Source organism: Neospora caninum, chromosome II (genome assembly GCF_000208865.1).
Source record: "Neospora caninum Liverpool complete genome, chromosome II".
Lineage (NCBI taxonomy): Eukaryota > Apicomplexa > Conoidasida > Eucoccidiorida > Sarcocystidae > Neospora > Neospora caninum.
The window spans coordinates 1,279,293-1,299,577 of record NC_018387.1 but is presented as its reverse complement, the minus strand read 5'-3'; the positions used below and the strand labels follow the sequence as shown (position 1 = coordinate 1,299,577).

The 20,285-nt window shown below is 53.5% G+C and overlaps 3 protein-coding genes across 3 annotated transcripts; 1 reads left to right on the top strand and 2 right to left on the bottom strand.

Annotated features, from left to right (window-relative positions):
• Positions 1 to 163: 163 nt before the first annotated feature.
• NCLIV_005990 (deha2d02640p, related) lies at positions 164 to 9,839 on the bottom strand (the record flags this gene model as incomplete). Its single annotated transcript, XM_003880109.1, has 17 exons — positions 164 to 469; positions 731 to 887; positions 1,671 to 2,477; positions 2,859 to 2,908; positions 3,049 to 3,087; positions 3,237 to 3,304; positions 3,759 to 3,885; positions 4,542 to 4,645; positions 4,933 to 5,050; positions 5,340 to 5,432; positions 5,886 to 5,981; positions 6,450 to 6,540; positions 6,928 to 7,058; positions 7,743 to 7,919; positions 8,353 to 8,578; positions 8,845 to 9,308; positions 9,762 to 9,839. The coding sequence occupies 17 exons, from the start codon at positions 9,837 to 9,839 to the stop codon at positions 164 to 166; spliced, it is 3,132 nt and encodes a 1,043-aa protein (XP_003880158.1).
• A 5,584-nt stretch (positions 9,840 to 15,423) lies between these two features.
• On the top strand, positions 15,424 to 16,587 carry NCLIV_005980 (putative 14 kDa phosphohistidine phosphatase; the record flags this gene model as incomplete). The annotated part of the gene is made up of 2 exons (XM_003880108.1): positions 15,424 to 15,949; positions 16,421 to 16,587. The coding sequence occupies 2 exons, from the start codon at positions 15,424 to 15,426 to the stop codon at positions 16,585 to 16,587; spliced, it is 693 nt and encodes a 230-aa protein (XP_003880157.1).
• Positions 16,588 to 18,510: 1,923 nt separating this feature from the next.
• NCLIV_005970 (putative oocyst wall protein) lies at positions 18,511 to 20,101 on the bottom strand (the record flags this gene model as incomplete). Its single annotated transcript, XM_003880107.1, has 2 exons — positions 18,511 to 19,056; positions 19,292 to 20,101. The coding sequence occupies 2 exons, from the start codon at positions 20,099 to 20,101 to the stop codon at positions 18,511 to 18,513; spliced, it is 1,356 nt and encodes a 451-aa protein (XP_003880156.1).
• Positions 20,102 to 20,285: the final 184 nt, after the last annotated feature.

Sequence of the window (20,285 nt, the reverse complement as noted above, 5' to 3'; positions counted from 1 at the left end):
CCTCAGACGGTTTCGCCGCAACCATTCGTGGGATACATGCAACGCGGGAACGACTCGAAGATGCGTGCGTGCTGGCCGCCAGGCCTGAGCAAGCACTGTGCCGAAAATGAGCGCGTGTCCACAGAAAAATTCACTCCTTTTCTAAAAACGCCTGCTTTCGAATCTACATTGTGAAAGAACCCAGCTGAGCGAAAGGATCGGCTTTGGCTGTGCTGGCAGCCCCTGCTCCACCCATTTGCTCAAAGGGCGGCCTCCCTACGTGGTTCGCGTTGGATTCCACGACAGGATTCGAGAAGTGCCCTAGAGTTGCCCCGCCAAAACCCAATCCAGTGATCGTGGAGCCTGTCACGCCATTAACCGGATTCAAGAAGGGAGTCGGCGAGCCTGCCGATGTCGGGGGTGGACAGAGACTGGCAAACGGATCTGCGCGAGGCGCCAAAGCAGTCCCACCCGCGTAAGACGGCGGATGCTGCAGCACAAAGACAGCACATGGAAGGCCGGAACGGTTCGACCTCGACACGCCGCGCACGACAAGCGGCAGACGCTTCAAACGAACGGGCCGAAACGAGACACTTGGCGCCCAACAGGCGACCTCTCGCGAAAGGGAACACAACTCACCGGCATGAAGACTTCTCATACATGAGCTTACGCCTATATATATATATATATATATATATATATATATATACATGTGCGTGGGCAGAAGGCAGGAAAGAAACAGTTTGCTTACTAAATCTGCGAAGGCATCTCGTAGCTGAGCCTCCCGCGAGGCCGGAGTCGAGACGCCTATTCCCCCGAGGGTCATCCCCGGCCCGGTTGACAGAGACGAGGGGGGGGAGGAGAAGGACGAACTGAGAATATCTTCCAGTGAAGAAGCTGTGTCACTACTGCCACGCAGCACACGCGCAATACCACCAAAAGACACCCGAAATGGTCGTGAAGAACAGACACACGGAAGGACCACCACGGATGATCAGGCTCGCGAGTACTGGAATCAGTGCATTGTCACCTGAGCCTTCAAGAGATTAAACCCTGATAGCTCCTACGACGGATGCGCCCAATGAGTACATTGAAACCGGCGACTCGACCCCACGTTTCTCGGGAACTTCTAAAGGCGAGCTCTCGGGTGTTTCCAGACCATCACTCGTCTCTCTGCCTATACACAGGAACTCTTTTCAGGAAACTGACGGCATGGCTTCACCCTCCACGAGGATTTTCCACAGAGAAGAACGACAGTGCCCGACTCCCAGTCTGCCCTTCAGTTCTAAGCGCCGTTCCCCTGATGCGCAAGTGTTTGCCGTTCGGCTCCCAGTGGCGCATCTGTCGGACTGCACAAGCGACCTCTCTGTTGAATTGTCGTCTTTCGCAAAAGCAACACAAAACACCTCTCTTGGGAACGTCTGGGGCGTGTGAGTTGCAGATTCCAGTCGTGACGCTTTCTGAATGTCCCAGAGTGATGCGGGCAATTGGCGTTCGCAGGCGCCGCCTCAAAAGGTTCGCGGTGTGGTTTCTTCCTTCTCGTTTCCTTTTGTCCTCGCTGACTCGGGTTGTTTCTCATCATACCGCCCACCTCGGTGCTGAAGCCTTTCTGCGCTACGCTTTTTCTTCTCTTCTTTGTTCTGCTCTTCCCGGCAGACTGCCTACATGTATCGTGTTGTCACGGCGCCTACCTTGGATTCGCACGACTAGTGGTTTGCGGGGGCGAGCTCCCGAGACGGGTGTTTCTTGCGCTATTGCTTGCTGCTCCAGCGGCCAACGCGTCTGAAGACTTCCCAGAAACGTGAGACGCCTCGGCCCGTCCCGGCCGCCTGGAGCCCGACGCGCCCGTGGAGGCTCCGAAGATCTCCTCTGGCAGTTTCGGGAGAGGAGCCACCGAGCACGCACTGTCAGGCGCGTGCGCCGGCAGGCGCGTCGCTGCGAAGAGGAAACTGGTGGAGGCAGCGCTCGCGTGACTTGTCCCTTGGGCCGGGGAAGAAGCCGACGCAGCAGGCCGAGGAACAGCGGAACTGTCCAAACTGTTCATCCAGTCCAAAGACGAAGACGACTGCGTGGCAGGGGACCGTCCTGACGGAGGAGCGACTCCGCGCTCAGAGGCGGCCAGCAGGAATGGATCGTCTGCCGAGGGCGACGGCGACCCAGCGAAAGAAAAGGACAAAGAGGAAGACGGACCAGACGCAGGAGCAGACGGAAGCGGGGGTGGAGGAGGCGGCTGGTCCCGCCTCGCTTGGTCACCTGCGCTCGGAGACATCAGAAGCGCCTCAAAGGGGAGAGGCTGAAACCCCACACTGCCCTCCGAGAGGGTCGGCGACGCCGCCGCGGAGCCGTCTTGAAAACCGGACAAGGACGGAGTCGCAGACGAAGGCGGCAGCGCCGCTGCAACCGCAGACGCCTGTTCCTGGGGGGAGATATACGAGCAACTCAAAAACACGAAATGCGGAGCATCAATGGAAAGAGGCGAGAACTGACGCCACTCCACTCTGCCGCCCACACACACACACACGCGCACAAGCCGTCTTCTCTATCTGGCGGGCGTCTTCCACTTTTTGTCGCGAAATCGTGTAGAAGCATCGAAAGCTCCTTCGCGGGAGCACCCACCGCGTACACGTTTGCAAGATATCTGCCACCGCGTCGCTGTTTCTGATTTCCTCATGCGACGCTCCTCTCCTGCGTGCACGCTTGGTGGAAGTTGTCTCGCCGTAGAGCCGAGACGAGAGAGTGCCGCACAAACTGATTCACGAACGGCGCAGTGCGCACCGGTATATGAAGAGAAGGGACAGCCTGTGCACGAGGCACAACACTAGACAAGAACGGAGCCTCCAGCTTGTCTTGCAGCCGCGTAAGAACCTCATGACGAATACCTAGGAAAACCTTTAGGAGCGAGGTGCGCCCAGGCAGCTACCCACTTCCACTGAAGACACCGGAAACGTTTCATCCACAACGACGCTCTCACAGGCATCCTGCGACGAAGCTTCGAAACCACTGCGTAGTTCTTTTCCTCGCTTGTCAAAAGACCGACGCGCGTGCTCCACACCCCCCCTTCCCTCTTACCGACTGTAGGGCGAATTGCTTCCGCCGGGTTGTCTCCACCTGCAAAGAAAAAGGGAGACAAATCTCAGGTTTCCTCTGACACACGGACTCGCAACTCCGAATCGCATTTCCGGCGATTTCTACTTCGTCCGCCCCGACAGGCCGGCTGGAACTGTGGGGCACGGTGGCCACTGGCTGCGCTTTTTTACCTTGCCCAGAATCGATGTGACTGTCCGGTACACCTGGTCGAACTCCTTCGCCGTAAGTCCCTCTTCCACTGAAGAAAACACGTAAAACGGCGGGAAAAGAACACGCGACTCAGGAGGCCAGGCACAAAGAAGGGACAAGGAATCCCTTTGCATTTCCTCGAGCTTCCCAAGGGGCTGACCGCTGACGTCGGCAGGTCGCGGAAAATTGCAAGGCCTGTCTGGGCCGAAAACCTAACAAATGCATTCGTCCAGTATGTCCCCTTCAGAGCTCACTTTGCATCATCCCTCCCAAAAAACAAGGCAAAAACCTGCTGCAAAATCAGGGCTCTGCCTCTTTTTGGCACACACACAAAAACAAGAGAAGCTGCGCACACCTCCCCACGCCGTACAGAGCCCATCATTCCAGAAATATGCGAAGTGACTTATGAACTCGTTCACTGTCAATGTTGAAGACACGCTAAATATATATATATATATATATAACTGGATAAATGCGCACTCGCTCAGGTGCACGCCGCTTACTCAAAAGGGGGAGCAAGATGTGGAGGAGACGCTCCGTGGTGGCTTTGAGGCCAACCTGCTTGGCTAAAGTTTCCAACGTCGTGCAGACCGCAACGCATACCATTCCACTCCTGTCTGCAGAGCTAACCTGCGGCATTCGACAAGAAAACAAAAAAATCATACCATTCACTTTGGTCTGCTGCAGGGTCACTGTGCGGAAGATCTAAAGCGTGTGCAAGGCCAACAAACATGCCTGTGTTGCATAGACACGCATGGATTATTTACGTGCGTGAACGGATTTATACAGAAGGGAGGGGTAAACCCGCTGGTATGCTGCTTGTACAGGCGGCGTTCTAGCAATGCATGCAGGCTTCCATCCCTCGGCCAGCCGCGGCTTCCAGTGACGCACAAAACCGGAATCGGGTGAACCTCCCGCCCTCGGAAACGGTCAGAGTGTGGAGTTGTGGAAGGGAGCGCACGAAAAGGTTTGCCTGGAGCTGTATTCTGAGTCGTGGGGTGTGCTTCCCCGCTAACGCTAAGCAGCCTTCATGGTTGGAACAAGGCTCTCCTCGACAAGACCTCCCGCGAGCATTCGGTCTTTTATAGCCAACGCGAGCGTGGAGATATCGCCTTCTCAAAACCGCATGCCGCCCGCGAGCTGGAAACGCCGACGGAGACTCCAAAAAGCTGGAGGCGCGCGCGACTGCCTCCTTCATGCGTTTGAACTTTCCTTCTCTCGCTCCTCTCTTTCGCCTTCTAAATCCGCGCTTCCTACTTTCCACTCTCTGCCGAATCTGTTCCTACCTGTTGCACGACGGCAACAATCTGCTCCACGATGGTGGATCGGTCAAACGCGCTGGCCATGGCAGTCACAGCGGCGAGGCCTTGGACACGAACTGTGGATGACGCTGTGTGCATGCAAAGAGAAGCCCAAGCTGGAAGACCGGCACGCGTGCAACGCGGACGCACCTTTGTCGCTCTCCACGTCGTGACGTGCTTCCGCGGCGGCGATTCCTTCAGATACTCTGACTCGCTGCAGTCGACCCTCGTGACAAGCGTTTTAACCGTACCACCTCTCCGTAGCACACGTCCCGAAAGTCTCCGGTCAGCTCTCCATGCAGAAACCGGGTCTCGAGTCTTTCGAGCACGTGGCCTTTGTCGAATGGCTAGCTGAACGAGAGGTTCCCCTTCTTACTGGCTAGTTGAATGACGCTGAGGACGCGAGGGAGGGCGGCTGTGCGCAGAACTGTGTAGTCGAATTTCTGGTGGACTCTGGGCAGCCGCGTCAACACAGCTTCTTGAATCCGCGGCTCCTGCACGAGACGGAAAAGGCGCAGATCAGCAAAAATGTTCGCCTACACGATGAAGCAGCTGAAACAGACGTGCGGTTCTCCCCGATTTCGCTGGTACAAGAGGAAACAGAGGTCGCGTGGAGACAAATATGAGAATGTGGAGACTCAGGGTTACCTTTTGTGTCCGCTGTTTGATGGTAAATACAAACTTGGTGCTGACTGCACTTGGTCTGTCGCCATCGTCAGATTGGCTGCCGTTCACTTGGGGTATCTTTTTCGCACATAGAAGAAATGTGTTTCTGCCCCGCACCTGAATTTGCATGCACTTGACGATAAGGGGAAGGAGATCCTGCTGAATGGCCTCGTCGCTGCACTGCGTCATGAGGAACTCCAACTCGTTCATCTGTCAGTTTCAGACCGCAGAGAGATCACACGAAAAGGAGAATCTCGCACAGGCATTCGTGGCGTGACCACTTGCACGATTCTTTTTCACTAGCAAGAGTAACACAGATATATATCAAAATATATACATGTAGACACACACAGAATATACATATCCCTACACATGCGTATATATCGACACCTTTTGCCTGCGTGTATACCGACAAAAAATGCACATTTCGGGCCCTCAATCGTCGCTGAAGCGTGAGGGTGACTGCGGGTAGAGGCAGACCTCTGCGTAGGACGCCGCTGAAAACGCGAAGGCGTCTCTCGGTTCTGAACGCGACTGCGTCGCGACGAACTGCCGCATATTCCCGAGAGTGAGATCCAACACCGAAGCACACACGCCGCGGGCCCGCGAAACGTGGTTCCGTGTTTTCTTCTGTTCCGAAGCCGACGGAAAGGGGGGACTTACCAGAAACAGAACTGACTCGATCTGGATCTCGCGAGCTGTGAGAAGCGGCCGGACGCGTGGCCAAACGTCCGACTGGAAGTACGCGCGGTCGTTCAGCTGAAGAAAAAACCCGATACCGGAGCATTCACGATCACTGGCCAGCAGACGCAGTTACGGGCGTCATTGCATGCATTGGTGTCTGTGTATGTACAGCCAGCGCACCGGACTGCTGAGCCAAGAGAGGTGACTGGTCTGCGGCGATCCGAGCGCGTCCGCTTCTCTCAGCTCGAGACGCAACTCAACGACGTTCGAAAAACTCATCGCGCCCCCTGCACGCGCTTCAGACGCCCACTCGTCGAGGTTCTCTCCAGTCCTGCTTCGAGAACCGGCGACGTGCCTCGAGTTTAAGTCCTCAACACTGTTGAGACGCGAATGGACACCACGTTCGGACCAGTCCTCACAGCCTTGCATCGAGTCAGTCGAGCTTACCTTTCGGCAGATCGGTTATATCGATATAAAGAACACTAGCACATGGAATGCACAGGGAGGCATCTTCATGCATGCAGACGTGTACTTCCTTCTCACCTGCTTGATGACGAAGAAGAGATTGGGTAGGACAAACGGGTAGAGAGCAGGGAAGGCGAGGGCATCGAGCAGGGGCCCAATCACGCGGTTCCTTGAAGAGAAGCCAGAGAGAATGGAGAAATGCATGCATTTGGAAGTGGAACACTAGAGAGTGCACAGCTTGTCGGGTGTGTCCGGGACGGATGCTGGTGTCTCCGATTCGAAAAACAATCGGGGCTGAACCCCCGACGAGATGCCGCGAGAGCGACTGTGTTGAGCGCCCGACACGGAAACGAGGAATCTTTTTTGTCTACATGCAGACTACATATGTGCATAAACTACATTCGGATGCAGAACTACGACTGCTGGACTTATTTGCAGCGCACAAGGAAGAGTTGGGCACCCTTCAGACACCGAGCAATGGAAAGAAATCGACAGTGCGGGAACGGAGACAGAACCAGGAGAAAAAGGAGTCTTCTCGCCTCGCGCCGGGACGCACCGCAAGAGGTTTGAGTGATGGAATTCCTCCTGCTGCTGCAGAAGCGGCAGGAAGCCATTCAAGAACTGGATCTTCTGGTTCTCGTCCTTCTCGTGCAGAGCCTCGAGAAAACGCAAGGCGCGCATGTTCATCTGGAGAAAGGAAAAGAAATCACACGGAAGAAGCAATGGACTAGAAGAAAAGAACGCGCAGCGAGAGATATACTTCAGCTGTGCTAACACAGCAGCGGAACTCGCCATCGTCCGGGTTCCTGTGTTTGTGGACCCCCGCGGTCAAACTATCGCCAGTCCAGGCTCGCAGTTGCCTTCCCGATCACTGTAAAGACGCTAGATGAATCCGAATGTTCCATGCTTGCTTGCTGTCCCCGTTCTTTAGTCCGCCCATTCGTATTTGAGACATCACTCGACACCGGACACTCTTGAAATTTCCAGTCAGGACGGACACTCGAGGGGGCGGCGTCCACGCTTTCTAAGATCGCCCCGAAGCCGGTCCTTTCAGCTGCAAAATAAGGTTTTCGCGTCTTCGAACCTGTGCTCGCTTCAGTTGTTATCTGATTGGTATTGCATGTCCCGTTCCTAACTGAATCTTGTTCAATAACAAGGGATCCTGTCTCACAGAGTATCACTCCCAGTACGATGGATTCGATTTGAGTTATACAGTTCTGGATCGGGGATCATCTGTACAGAGACAATATCTACTTTAATGTGACCCGTGCATTCCAGATTTCAGGTAAGCTTTGGAGACGTTTCGTTTTGACACAAGCGCCGAAGATGCTAACGCAGCGAGCCCTTGGAAGCCCGCAGTCGTATCCTCACGTCTTGGAAGAAAGGCGACTGAAGAAACTGTTCGATGGAAGGCCTCTGAGACGGGTCTGGGTTCAGCATCGACGAGAGAAGAGCCGTCAGCGTGGGCAGGGATGTGGCGGCCGAAGGCATCGAGAAGTACGGCGAGCTGGCGAACATGTTTGGCCGCAGAGGAAGGAGCCTGTGGCACTGCGAACGAGCACAGCAAAAGAAAGAACACTTGTCCGGAAGTCTCTTCGATAGTAGTTGAGATCAGAACTCTCGTACGGCAGTTGAGAGAAAGCAGGCAGCAAACGCGTCCAGACTCGGTGCTCAGCGTGCAGGCCGTCGGGGAAGAAGCAATGGACGATCTCAGGCACGTCCAACACGAGGCGCTGCGAATGGAAGGAACGCATCGCGAGGGTATGCGCTCTCGTACGGGGTTTCCTCTTCCCCTGTTCCTGTTTCGTCTCTCTCCCTGTTCCCTCCTTGCTCGCGGTTGGAGAGTGCACGTCCCGACGTGTATCTTGTTCTTACACAAGGGGAGGGAAAAGCACGCTACCTACAGTGGAGAGCCCGGGAGAAAAGTCGGTGATTACGAAGAGGCCGAAACATCTGCCCCTGGTCGAGCGGTCCAACTGACCTGAGCTTGATGGGCGCTGATGTCCCACTCGTTCGTCTTGAGGAGTCGGGCTTCACACCCGCTGCCGGCGCTGGGGCCGAGGAGAACCTCAGCCATGAGAAGGCCCAAGGAGTAAACGTCGGACGCGCGACAGCACTTTCCTGGGTGACTGGCGGCGAGTTCTGGAGCCGAGTAGTAAAGGGGCGGCACTACGGAAACCTGTGCCTGTGCACTTCCGCTCGGTGCGCTGCGAAGAGAAAATGACGCGAGTCACCAGAACCAGCCGGTAAGTTTCCGGATCTCTCGGAGCAACCAGATTCGAAAAAAAGTATAAACTCACCGACACATGTGAACACGCGCGTCTACACCACGACCACTGTACACCCCCAGATGGAGATGCATCGAGAGATATAGAGTATGTATATATATACAGACGGAGCAGGTGAAGAAGCCGAGAGACACTTTCGCCACAGAACACTTTTTTCACATGCGTCTCGATCGAGGTTCACTGACCCAAAGGAGAATCCACAGTCGACGAGTTTTCCGGCCCCTCCATCTCCGGGGATTTCCTGGGCGAATCCAAGGCCTCCGAGCCGCCACTGTCCTTTAGGAGTGAAGAAGACGCTGTCTGGATTCACATTAAGGTGAATGAGTTGGGCGTCTGCGTGAAGGAAACGCAGGGCTTCTCCGAGATCCAAGAGGCCGGATTTTATTTCCAGAAGCGACAGGGGAACGAAGTTGCAGCGCGAAGAACGGGCTCGCTTCTCGCCCTCTTGTCCACTGTACGCACTCGAGTCAGGCGGAGATCCGGAGACCCCAGAGCCCGAGTGTGGGCGACACTGCTCATACAACTGCTCACGCAGCGTGGTTTCAACAAGTCGCGTGCAGAAGACAAGAGAGTTTTTGTCCTCCTGGAGAGGCTCGACCAAATGCAGAAGCTGAGGGTGGCGTAAACGCTGCAGAAGCTGGGCCTCTTGCTGCAACAGCGAGAGCAACGCCGAGCGTAACGAAGGAGACGACGAAAAAGGAGCGATAGAGAGGGCCTTCTTGTCGAAACAGAAAAGCGAGACGAGCGAAGAAGCCGAAGAAGAACGGTCCTTCTGGTGTCCCCGATATATCTGAAGTGGGGGAAACACGGAGCGAAAGGAGGCAAGTACACATGCAATCCGCCCTAAAACGTTGCCTGGAGTGGAGCAATCTTTGGCCGCCTAACCCACCGAACAGCCCCGTGTTTATGTGTCTGTGCAGAAGGAACGCTGCATAGTGATACACTTTTGCCCACCATATGGACATGCGTATGCATAGTGTGACCGTGAATACACACACATAGACGCTCTCCTGCAAGGCAGTCATGAACCTTCATATCAGAGGCGCATAGAGAACGAGGAGCGAAAGAAGCGCGACTCCCTGTCGTCAGCGTGCATTCTCACCGTCCACCGTAGAAATCTGCCGCCGTCGACCGCGTTTTCTTTGTCCACCGAGTAGAGCTTCAGCAGCGGATTCCCCATGCTGTTTACCGCTTTCCGCTACGAAGTCAAACAGAGCAGTCAGGGCTCTTCACTCGGCCCCAGCAAACTCTCCCGCTCGCTTGCCGTCGGCAGTCCGCGCCGTTGCGCGTGACACACTCCCCTGGCCCTTGACTGGCAATGCACGGTGTCTCCCTCCGCATGCTTCGAAGTGGGAGACAGAGCAGGGACGGCGTGCTGCCGCCGGCGCCAGGCTGATCCTTGTGGGACACACACCGTTCGGGCGAGTGTCCACTGGGAAATATCGTGAGATGTACGTGCTACTTTAGCTCCAGTAATTCCTTTATGAACAAAGGGTGACATCAACAACTGACTGCTTGTGGGGTCTATAACGCTGCCACATAAAAAGAGGGACACCACAACCTCGACGTCACAGCCTCTTTACGTGGAGAGCTGTTGATAATAATTGGAATACCCTTTGAAGAGGCCATTCCATGAAGGCACAGCCAGCAGCACACCGAATTGCCTGCCAGGAATGGGGCAGATGAAAGATGGGGCTACATACAAAGAGGCAAGGAGAAGGAATGTGACCTTGAAACAGACGGACGATTCGCAGAAATCTCCCGCCGCATCACAGACCTCTCAGCGAGTGAACCGGTACACACGCTCGCCGACCCCACCGAGCAGGTGACCAGACGGAGGTAAGTCGAAGTGGCGAAAAGAAGACGACGGCAGCAACAGATTCAAAGCCTGATGAGGGGAACGGTTTCGGAAAGAAGTCCTGGGTGCCGACTCAGTGCCGAGAGGAGACAGCGGAGGAAGTTCCGAAGGAGGTTCACTCAGGCGCAAGGGGATTAGGAACTATCAGGCAAAAAGGGAATTGGCCGGTTGTCAGAAAAAGCGAAAGTGATCAAATGCAAGAAAAGAACGCTTTTCGCGGGAGAATTCGAAACGAGCGCGATGGATTAAAACACACGTCTGGCCGTAGTCATAGTGAGAGCGATCATCTGCAGACAGGCGCTTGGGGAGGAACCCAACTTTTCGATCCAAGAAAAAGGGGGAAAAGCGCAAGTTCATAGTTCCATAGACAGAGCCATAAAAAACAATAGGATGAAAAATAGATTTTCCGGAGGAAAAAGAGGAAACTCTGCTGGGAAGGGATGTTTTTGCGATGGGCTGGACGCGGTACACATGCGAATAAATCGCGTACGAGTGTCCTGGCTTCTTCGAACAGGCGGAGAAAAGACGTCAGGACACATGGTACATCCACAACTAACAGACAGCAATGCTAAAGGGAGAGATAAATATTCACTAAACCGTCTACTTCCAACTTGTACATTATGGAACTGAAAGGGTATATCTGGAAAAACAACATTCGAAGCTTGTTTTGCCAAGAGGAAAGCTGTTTTGCCAACCGAGGACAGAATGCGAATAACCCCACGTTTACAAGTGTGCAACGGGTACCTTTTAAGCCCATTGGAGGAACCGTCTCCATGGGGCATTTCGGCGTCTCTACCAATATGAATGGCAATCCGTTCACTACTGTGATGCTGGTGGTTGCTAGGATTTACGCTCCAGAAGGCCCTAATAACATGACAGTGCTGTGGTTTCGAATTCCACGCAAGCTGAACAGGTGTGATGGCCAGTCAGGAACGGTTGGTATGCGGTGTTTGAGGATATTTACCGCCACCGGGCGGATATTGTATGTCATTTATGACACAACCCGAATGAATGGTAACTACTGTGATAATCTGAAATGAAGTGTCAAGTGGGGCGGGCTCCACCGATTCGCCGCCAAGGTGATCAGGCATGCACTCGCTAGTTTCACGAATACCTCGTATTTGAAGCCTGTTGCATTTTGGCATGTAGAGGAAATGGCAATCTATTCACACGTATCGCCTCAGTATTAGAAGGCACGCAAGATGGTGCCGAAAGGCGTGTAAACCCTCTCTCCCTCAAGGACCGATGCTGCCACGTGACCATCGCATTCCCCATGCACAACTCAAAATCCTGGGGCCATCACAGCAGAGTCACCGGAAACCCTTCGTTTTGTTACTTCTTCTCCCGTCCTTTCCTAGCCGGCACTGCGGCGCAGGAAAACCAGTTTACGTTTTCCTTTCCGCGACCGCGCTGCCGAACCGCCCCACGAGGTAGAATCCCTAAAACAGGGGGGGACGGCGAGCAGGAAAAAAACAAAGAAACCTGAAAACCAACGAGAAACTGCCTGAGTACATGGTGTCCACGTAAATCGACCAAACAGGGTGAGGCACGTCTCCGCCGCTCGTGTTTCTGTCGTCCACCGCTGGTGTGACGCAGCTGATAAAAAAACGATCAGCAGTTGTGGGTCACCAGCTACGACACACTTTCACAAATGGTGCAACCATTGTTTCAAAGAGACAATCTCCCATTAACTTGGCAGGGGGGATAGTCAACTTCCGGGTCCTCGAGTTTCCACCTTCAAGCTCAGCCTACCGTGACGCTGTTTGTGTGTGACGCAAGCAGGCACACAAGCAACAGGCAAGAACACTCGCGTTTGGACTGTTTTGATAACTGCCAATAACTGGCGCACTGTACAAACTGCGGTACTGTACCCCCCCCCCCCTGCGTTCACGCACACACTCTCCTGAGACTTGTCATACACATAACCATCCATCCGGGGGTCAAGCAGTGTCCCCCTGCTTTCTCCATGACAAATTTCTGCGTGGGAGACTACAGCATTGCCATTTCTAACCCAAGGTAGCCCGCCCGCCCCCTCTACAATGGCACCCGAATGTCGATACCGAGATTTTCGGCAGTGGGGAGGTAACGACTTGATCCAGAAGATCGAAATCCCTGGTACAGTCGAAGTAAACGCTCTCTCTCTAACTCGGCAGAAATGAGAGCGACACAAGTAGGTTGTTGCCTCTGTTGCCACAGGTCTACGAAAAGGGCGCCGTTCCCCTGGAACAACACGAAGGTCAGAAGAATGCGACTGCATGCCGACTAGAGTCGACCACCTTGATGATCTGTTGTATTCCGCAAAAATCAAAGCAGTCCTTTTTCTACGACATCCAGGAGCGGAAAGGTGCATGGTGTTTCCGCTATAACGCTGCACTACGAAAGACTCAAAGATATCTGGCCTCTCAAGTTGTGACCAATAGAGCTGTTATTGAAGACCCAGCATCTCGCTAAACCAAACACGCCGAATGAGACTCGTGGGCCTATCTGGCGTGAGGCAACGCAAGACAGGGAACCAGTGTCAGAACATGCAACTGTCCGGTACACATGCGTACACAATCTCTGTTGGGAGCAGTCGACTCCCACCGTCCCCCCCGGTGCTGTAGGTGGAGAGTGAGAGTGTAGATAGAGGTATAGTCAATAGAATTTCCTTTTTCATGTTCCTGTTTGTGTTTAAATCGTTGACCTGGGGCTCAACGAGGGCCTCAACGGGTTCTGCTGCTCCACAGCGTGTGGCGGATGCCGGAAACACTTGTTGGACCAGTCTTTTCGCGAGTACATGATTTCTAGTCCAGACAAGACGCAGACGACCACAGGAACTTTTCCTCACTATCGGAACATTCCCAGGCGAGTTGAAGGGGCTCTTCCTTTGTTGAGGTCAGTGCGAATCGAAGTCATGAGGCACAGTCGCGGCTTGGCTTCGAGGCTCGATTCGGTGAGGTAACACGGAACAGTGATTCCCGGCAGCGACAAACTACCGTATGTCAAGTAACTTTGCATTCCAGAGACTTTCATTCGCTGTCTTGAATCTGACGTTTTTCTCTTTATAGTGCAATGCAGTGTATCCGTGCATGCCAAGTTATGCCTGATTATCAGCGCAACGATCCCGCGGTGCTACGTACTCGGTTTCGCGCGAACATGCCACTGACGACTGACCCCCCCCCCATGCTTGCGGTCTTTCGCTGTTGAGGCCTTTCCACCATAAATGGTTATCTTGGTCCGCCCTTTGTCTGTTCCTTGCCACAGACCCTTGTTCACTAAGTGTCGTTCCACTACAGAGTTGGACGGCAGCGAGATACACGTGCGTCGGCTCGCAGCCGTGCGCTGCTTGGCGACAGAGTGGTTCTTGCAGTTTATGTTGCGAGTCCTCTGAATGCAACCCCCACAAATTCTTGCGTCTTCATCGCCGAAGGACACAAGGAACCAAAGCACAAGAACGGTTAGATCGAAAACGTTTACAAAGACTAACTGTTCCATCTGAACGTCGGTGGCCTTCCTTCTTTTCGGATAGTCCCAGCCGGTCGCTGTTTCTCCGGTCAAAAACGTGTGCCAGGGGAGACGGCACACGGAGAAGTTTCGGCGCTTTTCTTGTCTCGGCTTCTCTGCTGGTGTCTTATCGCCGGGCCAGCGTGCAGTTTTGCACACATTTTCGTAGGAACCCCATTCCAAGGATTTCGTCGATTTTAGTGGCCGGTTTGATCTTATAATATGAAGGACCTTCCGTTTTGTCAAGCGAGAATTCTACCGTACCTCTTACGCTCAAGTCCTGGACATTTGCTAACGTGCCCGACACGCACCGTGTTCACTTCTAATTTTTATCTTTTTCCACCCTCCCTGGATTTTCCAGAACGCTTATTCTTTTTGTTTTTCGTGGACTAGCACTGTCAGTCGAAGAAAAGCTCAATTATGCTGCTAGCCTGATAGTTCAGTGGCCGTGGCCGCCGACGACATTTGCCCCTCTGCCACACAACCTGGAGATGCTGGGAGCCTTCATTTCCCCCTCTGGATAAAGACGGCTTTCCTCTTTCAAAATTATCAACAGTCTGGGCTCTATTACTATGCTTTTGGGTTTCCTTTATTTGGACCTGCTTATGTGCACGCAGCTGTGTGTGTACTGATGGGTCGTGTTCAACACGTCCTCTTGCCGGATTAGTGCTGAAATTCTTCTTTCGCGACACTTCCCATTTTGGTAGTCGCTCATTTTTTAAACACGAAGGGGGCAGACCCATTCAGTGGAGGCATCGTCTCTTTCGGTCGTATGTGGCAGGGTGCGGCTAACGACGTAACATGGGCGGTGAAATATCTCTGTCTTCGTGGAGTCGTGGCAGTGAGTCCCACGGTAAAAACGAAGGGATCCACGCGTACTAGTTCAGGGCGTCTACAGAAATTCAGCTTCTTCGTTGTGAAGGCGTTCCTCTTTTCCTGGGTGTTGATGCCAGGAGTTTCCGGACGCTGCGGCAGTGGCGCCGGACCTCTCGGGTTGCTTGCCTCTCCGTCAACCAAAGTGCACTGGTTGTCTCTCCTCAGGTGTCGATCTCGAGTGCTCGCAAGCACGACTAATCCTTCGTTTTTGTTGGTGCCAAGAGGTAACCAAAGCTTTTCGCCGACAGAGCCAACGGTGCCTACCCCGGTGATAGGCCCTCGAACCGAATCCGCGAGAAAATCCAACCTGGTGGCCGTGGGTCCGAGATTTTCCTCCCCTGGCCGGACTGGCTCGTCTAACAATCCTCGACCTCGGAGAGTTCCTTCACTTCTCGTTCTTAACGAATCACCTGGATTCGCTGGAAAGCGTAGTGAGCCCTCCCTCCGTACAGCTCCTCTCAGCTTCCAGTCCCGTATCGGTCGCGATTCGGCGTTATTTTCTTTCTTGTCGCGTCCGGCTGTGCCAATATTCACTCTCGACACAAACATGCCATCCCTGGTGTCAGGTCGCCATCGGACACCTGCCGAGCTGCAGGCGGCTCTGAAGGTTGTTAACGACCAGCTGGCTGACGCCAACGATTTGGAGCGACCAGCTCTAGAGTTGGTGGCTCAGAAGCTGACGGAGGAACTTGTGGAGGTCGAGCGCGAACTTGCACAGAAAAAAGGCTCATCAGACGGCCATGTTGGCAGCGGCGATGGCAGCACCAGCCTACAAACATCTGAAGTACCACAGGGGTCCGCGTCCGTTTCACAACCCTCCGGCGAGTCCGGTGACCAGCCGACAATCTCCGGTGGTGATGAAGATTTAGTCACTTTCCTGAAGGGTTTGCCCAAGGTTCGAGTCGAGGATGGCGTTCAGAAGTACGTGCTCATTCGAGTAGATCCTGAACAAAACGAAACGAAACGCTTTGAGACAACCATCTACCTCGTCCGGGGCAATCCTCAGGCGGAATACCATTACCAGTGTGCCCTGGACACCATCAAGGAGCTGGAAAGCAAGGGAATAGAAGCGGGTAAGTACCCGTAGGCTGTAGCGCCCATACATGCCTACGCACTTGTCCGGATATAGGTAGAGAGATAGATACCTACAGGCAGCTTTTTCATGTGGCGGAAGGCGATAACGTGTCGCTTCTTTTGGGTGGCATTTAAGGGGACTTTCTAATTCGTCGCAGTAGCCGTGTTTTGGCATGTAACAGTTGCCGGAGTTTGAGGGCGAGTACTTTGCCCATTCAGGCCTCTGGTGGCTCTCACCTTCTCTTTCAAAATTCAGATAAATTTTAGGGTACAGGCTCACCGCCTCAGGGACAGTCGAGCGTTTCGCAAAGAATTTGAGTTTTAGAACACCATGCTTTTTGGAGTGAGCGAGAGGAGAGCCGTGGTGAGATTCTTGAAGGGGAGAACGTGTTTATGGATCTCAGCGCTTGACCCGGCTGTATGGAGCAACTATGTGTTTCTTGGTTTTGCTTCGGCTTTTTTCCCCGCAGAGGTACAAGGCGGCGGCCGCATTGAGTGCCGCATGAAGGACCGGCAAATTGAGATTTACGGCCACTCTTACCAGTACGGCCGAGCAGATCACTCCATCACCGCGCAGCTGATCAAGCAATTCTTTGGCAGTGATTACCAGGTTTCGTGGGGCGACTACGGCTACTGATGGAGTCTTGTATATTTTTATACGAAACAGGTTCTTCCCCTCCTATATACGTATATAGGGCAGAGTTTTCTATATAATGAACAGTTCGGGCAAGGTTGCAAGGAAGGTACTTGCACAGAAGGACGCGATATTGGATGGTTGTCACAGTCGCCACAAGGATGTGTCACTGCGCGTGGGGTCCGCCCTACTAAAGGGAGAGGCAGTCGTGCGTCGATGGGCTCTGTGTTGTGCATCACCTCTTCGAAAATAGGGGGCAGAGCATATCTGATTCTGGAGTAAGGAGAAAATGCTTCGTTTTTGTATGGACCTATCCAAGAAGATTTGAAGCTCTTTGAATCTTGAACAGGGTGGAGCAAATTGGCAGGCGAATGGTATTATCACCGGAAAGTTAGCCGAACTTGACTTCTTGAGCGCATGGAAACGGCCGTGTAGTTGTGCGAATAGTGCGACTGCTTCGGTGGACCGCAAAGTGACACAGCCTGCTATATGCTCCCCTTGTGCCACTGCGTTGACCGTCAAGGGACGCTGCACGACACGTATGTTCGTGCGCACCAGAGGGGTGTGTGGCACGCGTCTACAAACACGACTGATAGTGGTCCGTGAAGGGGAGGAGCTTGTGGGTAATGTTGCTGCCGTCTGATACACTACGAGAGGACTCCCACATTAACGACATCGTTTCCATTGTCCAGGGACAAGCAAAACTACGAAAAGATCGGCATACACAAGCAGTGAACACGGTCGCGTTCTCCACCGTCTAATTGGCAGAAGCGGCTACGTGGTCTCAGAGCGAGCGTCTTGTGATGTGATCGCTTTCCTCTTGTCGGAGCCAGACGAGCACACTGCACGTGTTTCCTGGCTCCCCTCCTGGTGGCAGGGGTTCTGCTCGCGTCGAAGCCACGGAAGCGGGGCGCGTTCAGACGATGCTTCTGTGAAAAGACCTATTTTTTAGGTTCGAATCTTTTGTGGGCAACCGGCGCTCAGGTGGAAGCAGCCTTCGCTGACATGTGGAAACAACAAGTGAATGTGTGCAAAAGTGTATCTCGACTTCGGTGCCTTCACTTGTGGAGCTGTCCTCCTCATCCTATCACCTTCTCCGCGGAGCGGTACGTCAGCCGAAAACAAATCACGGTATGCCTGAACAATAGTTGCAGTGACATGTAACGGTTTTGGCCGTGACGCAGTAGTAGACATGCCTCGCCACTGGCATGCAGCAGACCACGCTCCACACAGCACGTGAGCGTTCAACTGTGTAGTCACACATGCTCGATTATGCCTGTGACTGGACACGTCCGTCATTGGGGCTCGGGACGAGCTTGGAGCGAGTGATTTGCCGGCCATTGCGGACCCTACATGGTAGCAGGGCTTTCGTTAGAAAGGGCGCATGTGAGTTCATAGCAAGGTGAAAGGGAAGGCTACAAAGGCAGGCGCCAAGATAACACGAATGAGCCAGCCGGTGCCACAAATATATATCACGCATAGAGGCTGGTGGTACATAGATGAGGTCGCAGATGAGTGTGAAACACATGTCAAATTTCCATTGGTGTGCACCCCACTCGGGGACATTTCGGTTGCTCTTTCTTCCTGTGTAAGGGATGCGACAACGATGCTCAGATCCTGGCACCAAGCGATTGATAGAAACATAACGAGTCAGTGTAGTGATCAGGGCGCAGAGGTCCCTCTCTCACGTTGATTTGCGGCGCAGATGGTTTTGCCGGCGCACTCACCAGCATGCAAACAAAATGCGCAAAACACAGAAGTTTGTCATACTCAAAAAGGACGCGTGCTTCTTGTGACCGGAGCCGGTTTTATGAATTTCGTCGGAGACAGGAGAAGCAGATGTCATTGAAAAGCTTCGTATTTTCCCCTCGAACCAGGGCGCGTGGAGTGCGTGACAGCCTGCAATGTATTGGTTGCTGGTAGACACTACGCCGTCGAAAACGAAGGGTTTTTTACCTCTGGAATCTTCTCCAGAGTCGGGGCGGTAGGAGGAGGAGGACGGAAGGCCGCAGCAACGTCGGCTGAGTTATCATACGCCCTCTTAACGTCATATGGGTTGGATAACAAATAGATTCTCCCTCCATCCCATCGCTCTCTCTGAGTGATATAGCTTACACCAGGAGTCCACTTGAAGGGGTCGAACTGATACTCACATATGCCAGCCTTGTGTTCTGGATCCCAGAAGAAGGCATAGCCTTCAAGATGACTACAGTCCATGTAGTACGGCAGAAAATATTTCCTGTAGCATGTATCCTGTTGGAATTCGTAGCCGAAGGGACACTGCCCCTCTATAGCTTTGGCACGATAGGCCACGCACTTGTCTACCGGATCGTACTTGTATCTCGGAACATCCCAATCACCGAACCCCGGACCAAATTTTGGTTTCGGTCCAGGGCATACAAGCGCAACGTCTTGTACGGAGATTTTAACGCATCCGATGCCGAAATTAACGAGCTCTACTGGCCTGAAACCCTTTGAGAATACCGGCCCCATACACACACACACACGAACATACCAGTGGTTAACCGTTAGTGAAGCAAAAAGAAGCCCAGCAAACGTTGGAGAGCAGTAGTGCTTTCTAGAAACCGCTTACCTTAACGCAGTTCTTTGCAGGCAAGGGAGGCACCAAAATATCGATCTTGCAAGCCTTTCGTTTTTTGTCCTTCTTCGATCTAACCAGCTTGCCCCCGTCTGGGCATTCCAATACCCACTCGCGGTCTGCCGTAGGTTTTCTCGGTAGAGGACACGTCTTCTCTGTGCCGCTGCAATCCATAATCGGGAGTTTCTCGATAGTTTCCGTAGGCCTCTTGATGGGGGCTACGTACTTCACACGTTTGCACACTCTGTTTCGGTTATCTGGAGACGCCCTGACAACAGCAAAGCCCTCTGGACAAATTATCCGAGGTGGCGTGTATACCACAGCCTTCACGCAGACTTCATCCTCGTTTGGCAGGAAATTTTTAGGACAATCCAACTCATAGTCAGCCACGATCCTTCCGTAACAAAAGTCCCCATTGAGTATGGAACCTGGGGGGCATACGTAATTCGGTAGAACCTTATCCTGCTTGTCTAACCACACACAAGCGCCAACGATTACATCGTATGAACCCTTAGGACAGCCCCGCCGCGGTGGCAGGCGAACCGTCCCGCGGTAACGCACTTCACGGTCAGGCTCGTAAGTCACGGGCGTATCTAACAACTCCGCAGCAGAGGATTTTGAGGCGCCTTCGGAAGCCAGTCGGTGTGGGTGGTCCGCTGCCAGATACTCTCCAAAAGGCTGATCTCTAGAATCCATCCATAACATAGGGTCCGCGCCGCCAAATGTTCCTCCACCTTGCCAAACGGCCGCTCTTGTCTCCTGCTCAGTTGTCTGCCAGCCTGGACCCAAGCATACGACTGCTGTGACCCAGTGGTAGAACAAACAGACCAACAACAACGGCGCGACAGAGTGTGCGGGAAAAACATCCTCCCGCAACTGTCGCGAACGAGTGAGTGGCACCGCCAATCGCGGCAGCATCTGCCAACGGTTTACAAAGGTCTCTCCAATCATTGCCTACGGCATGATACTCGGTGCATGACACGCGCAGATATATGATAAACACACAGCCCCTCTTGCTCCAATAAAAAATACAGAAAGAAGAAATATTCAGGCCACGAGAGGTGGACGCCAACCTAGCTAACTTCGTTCACTGCTTCCAAAG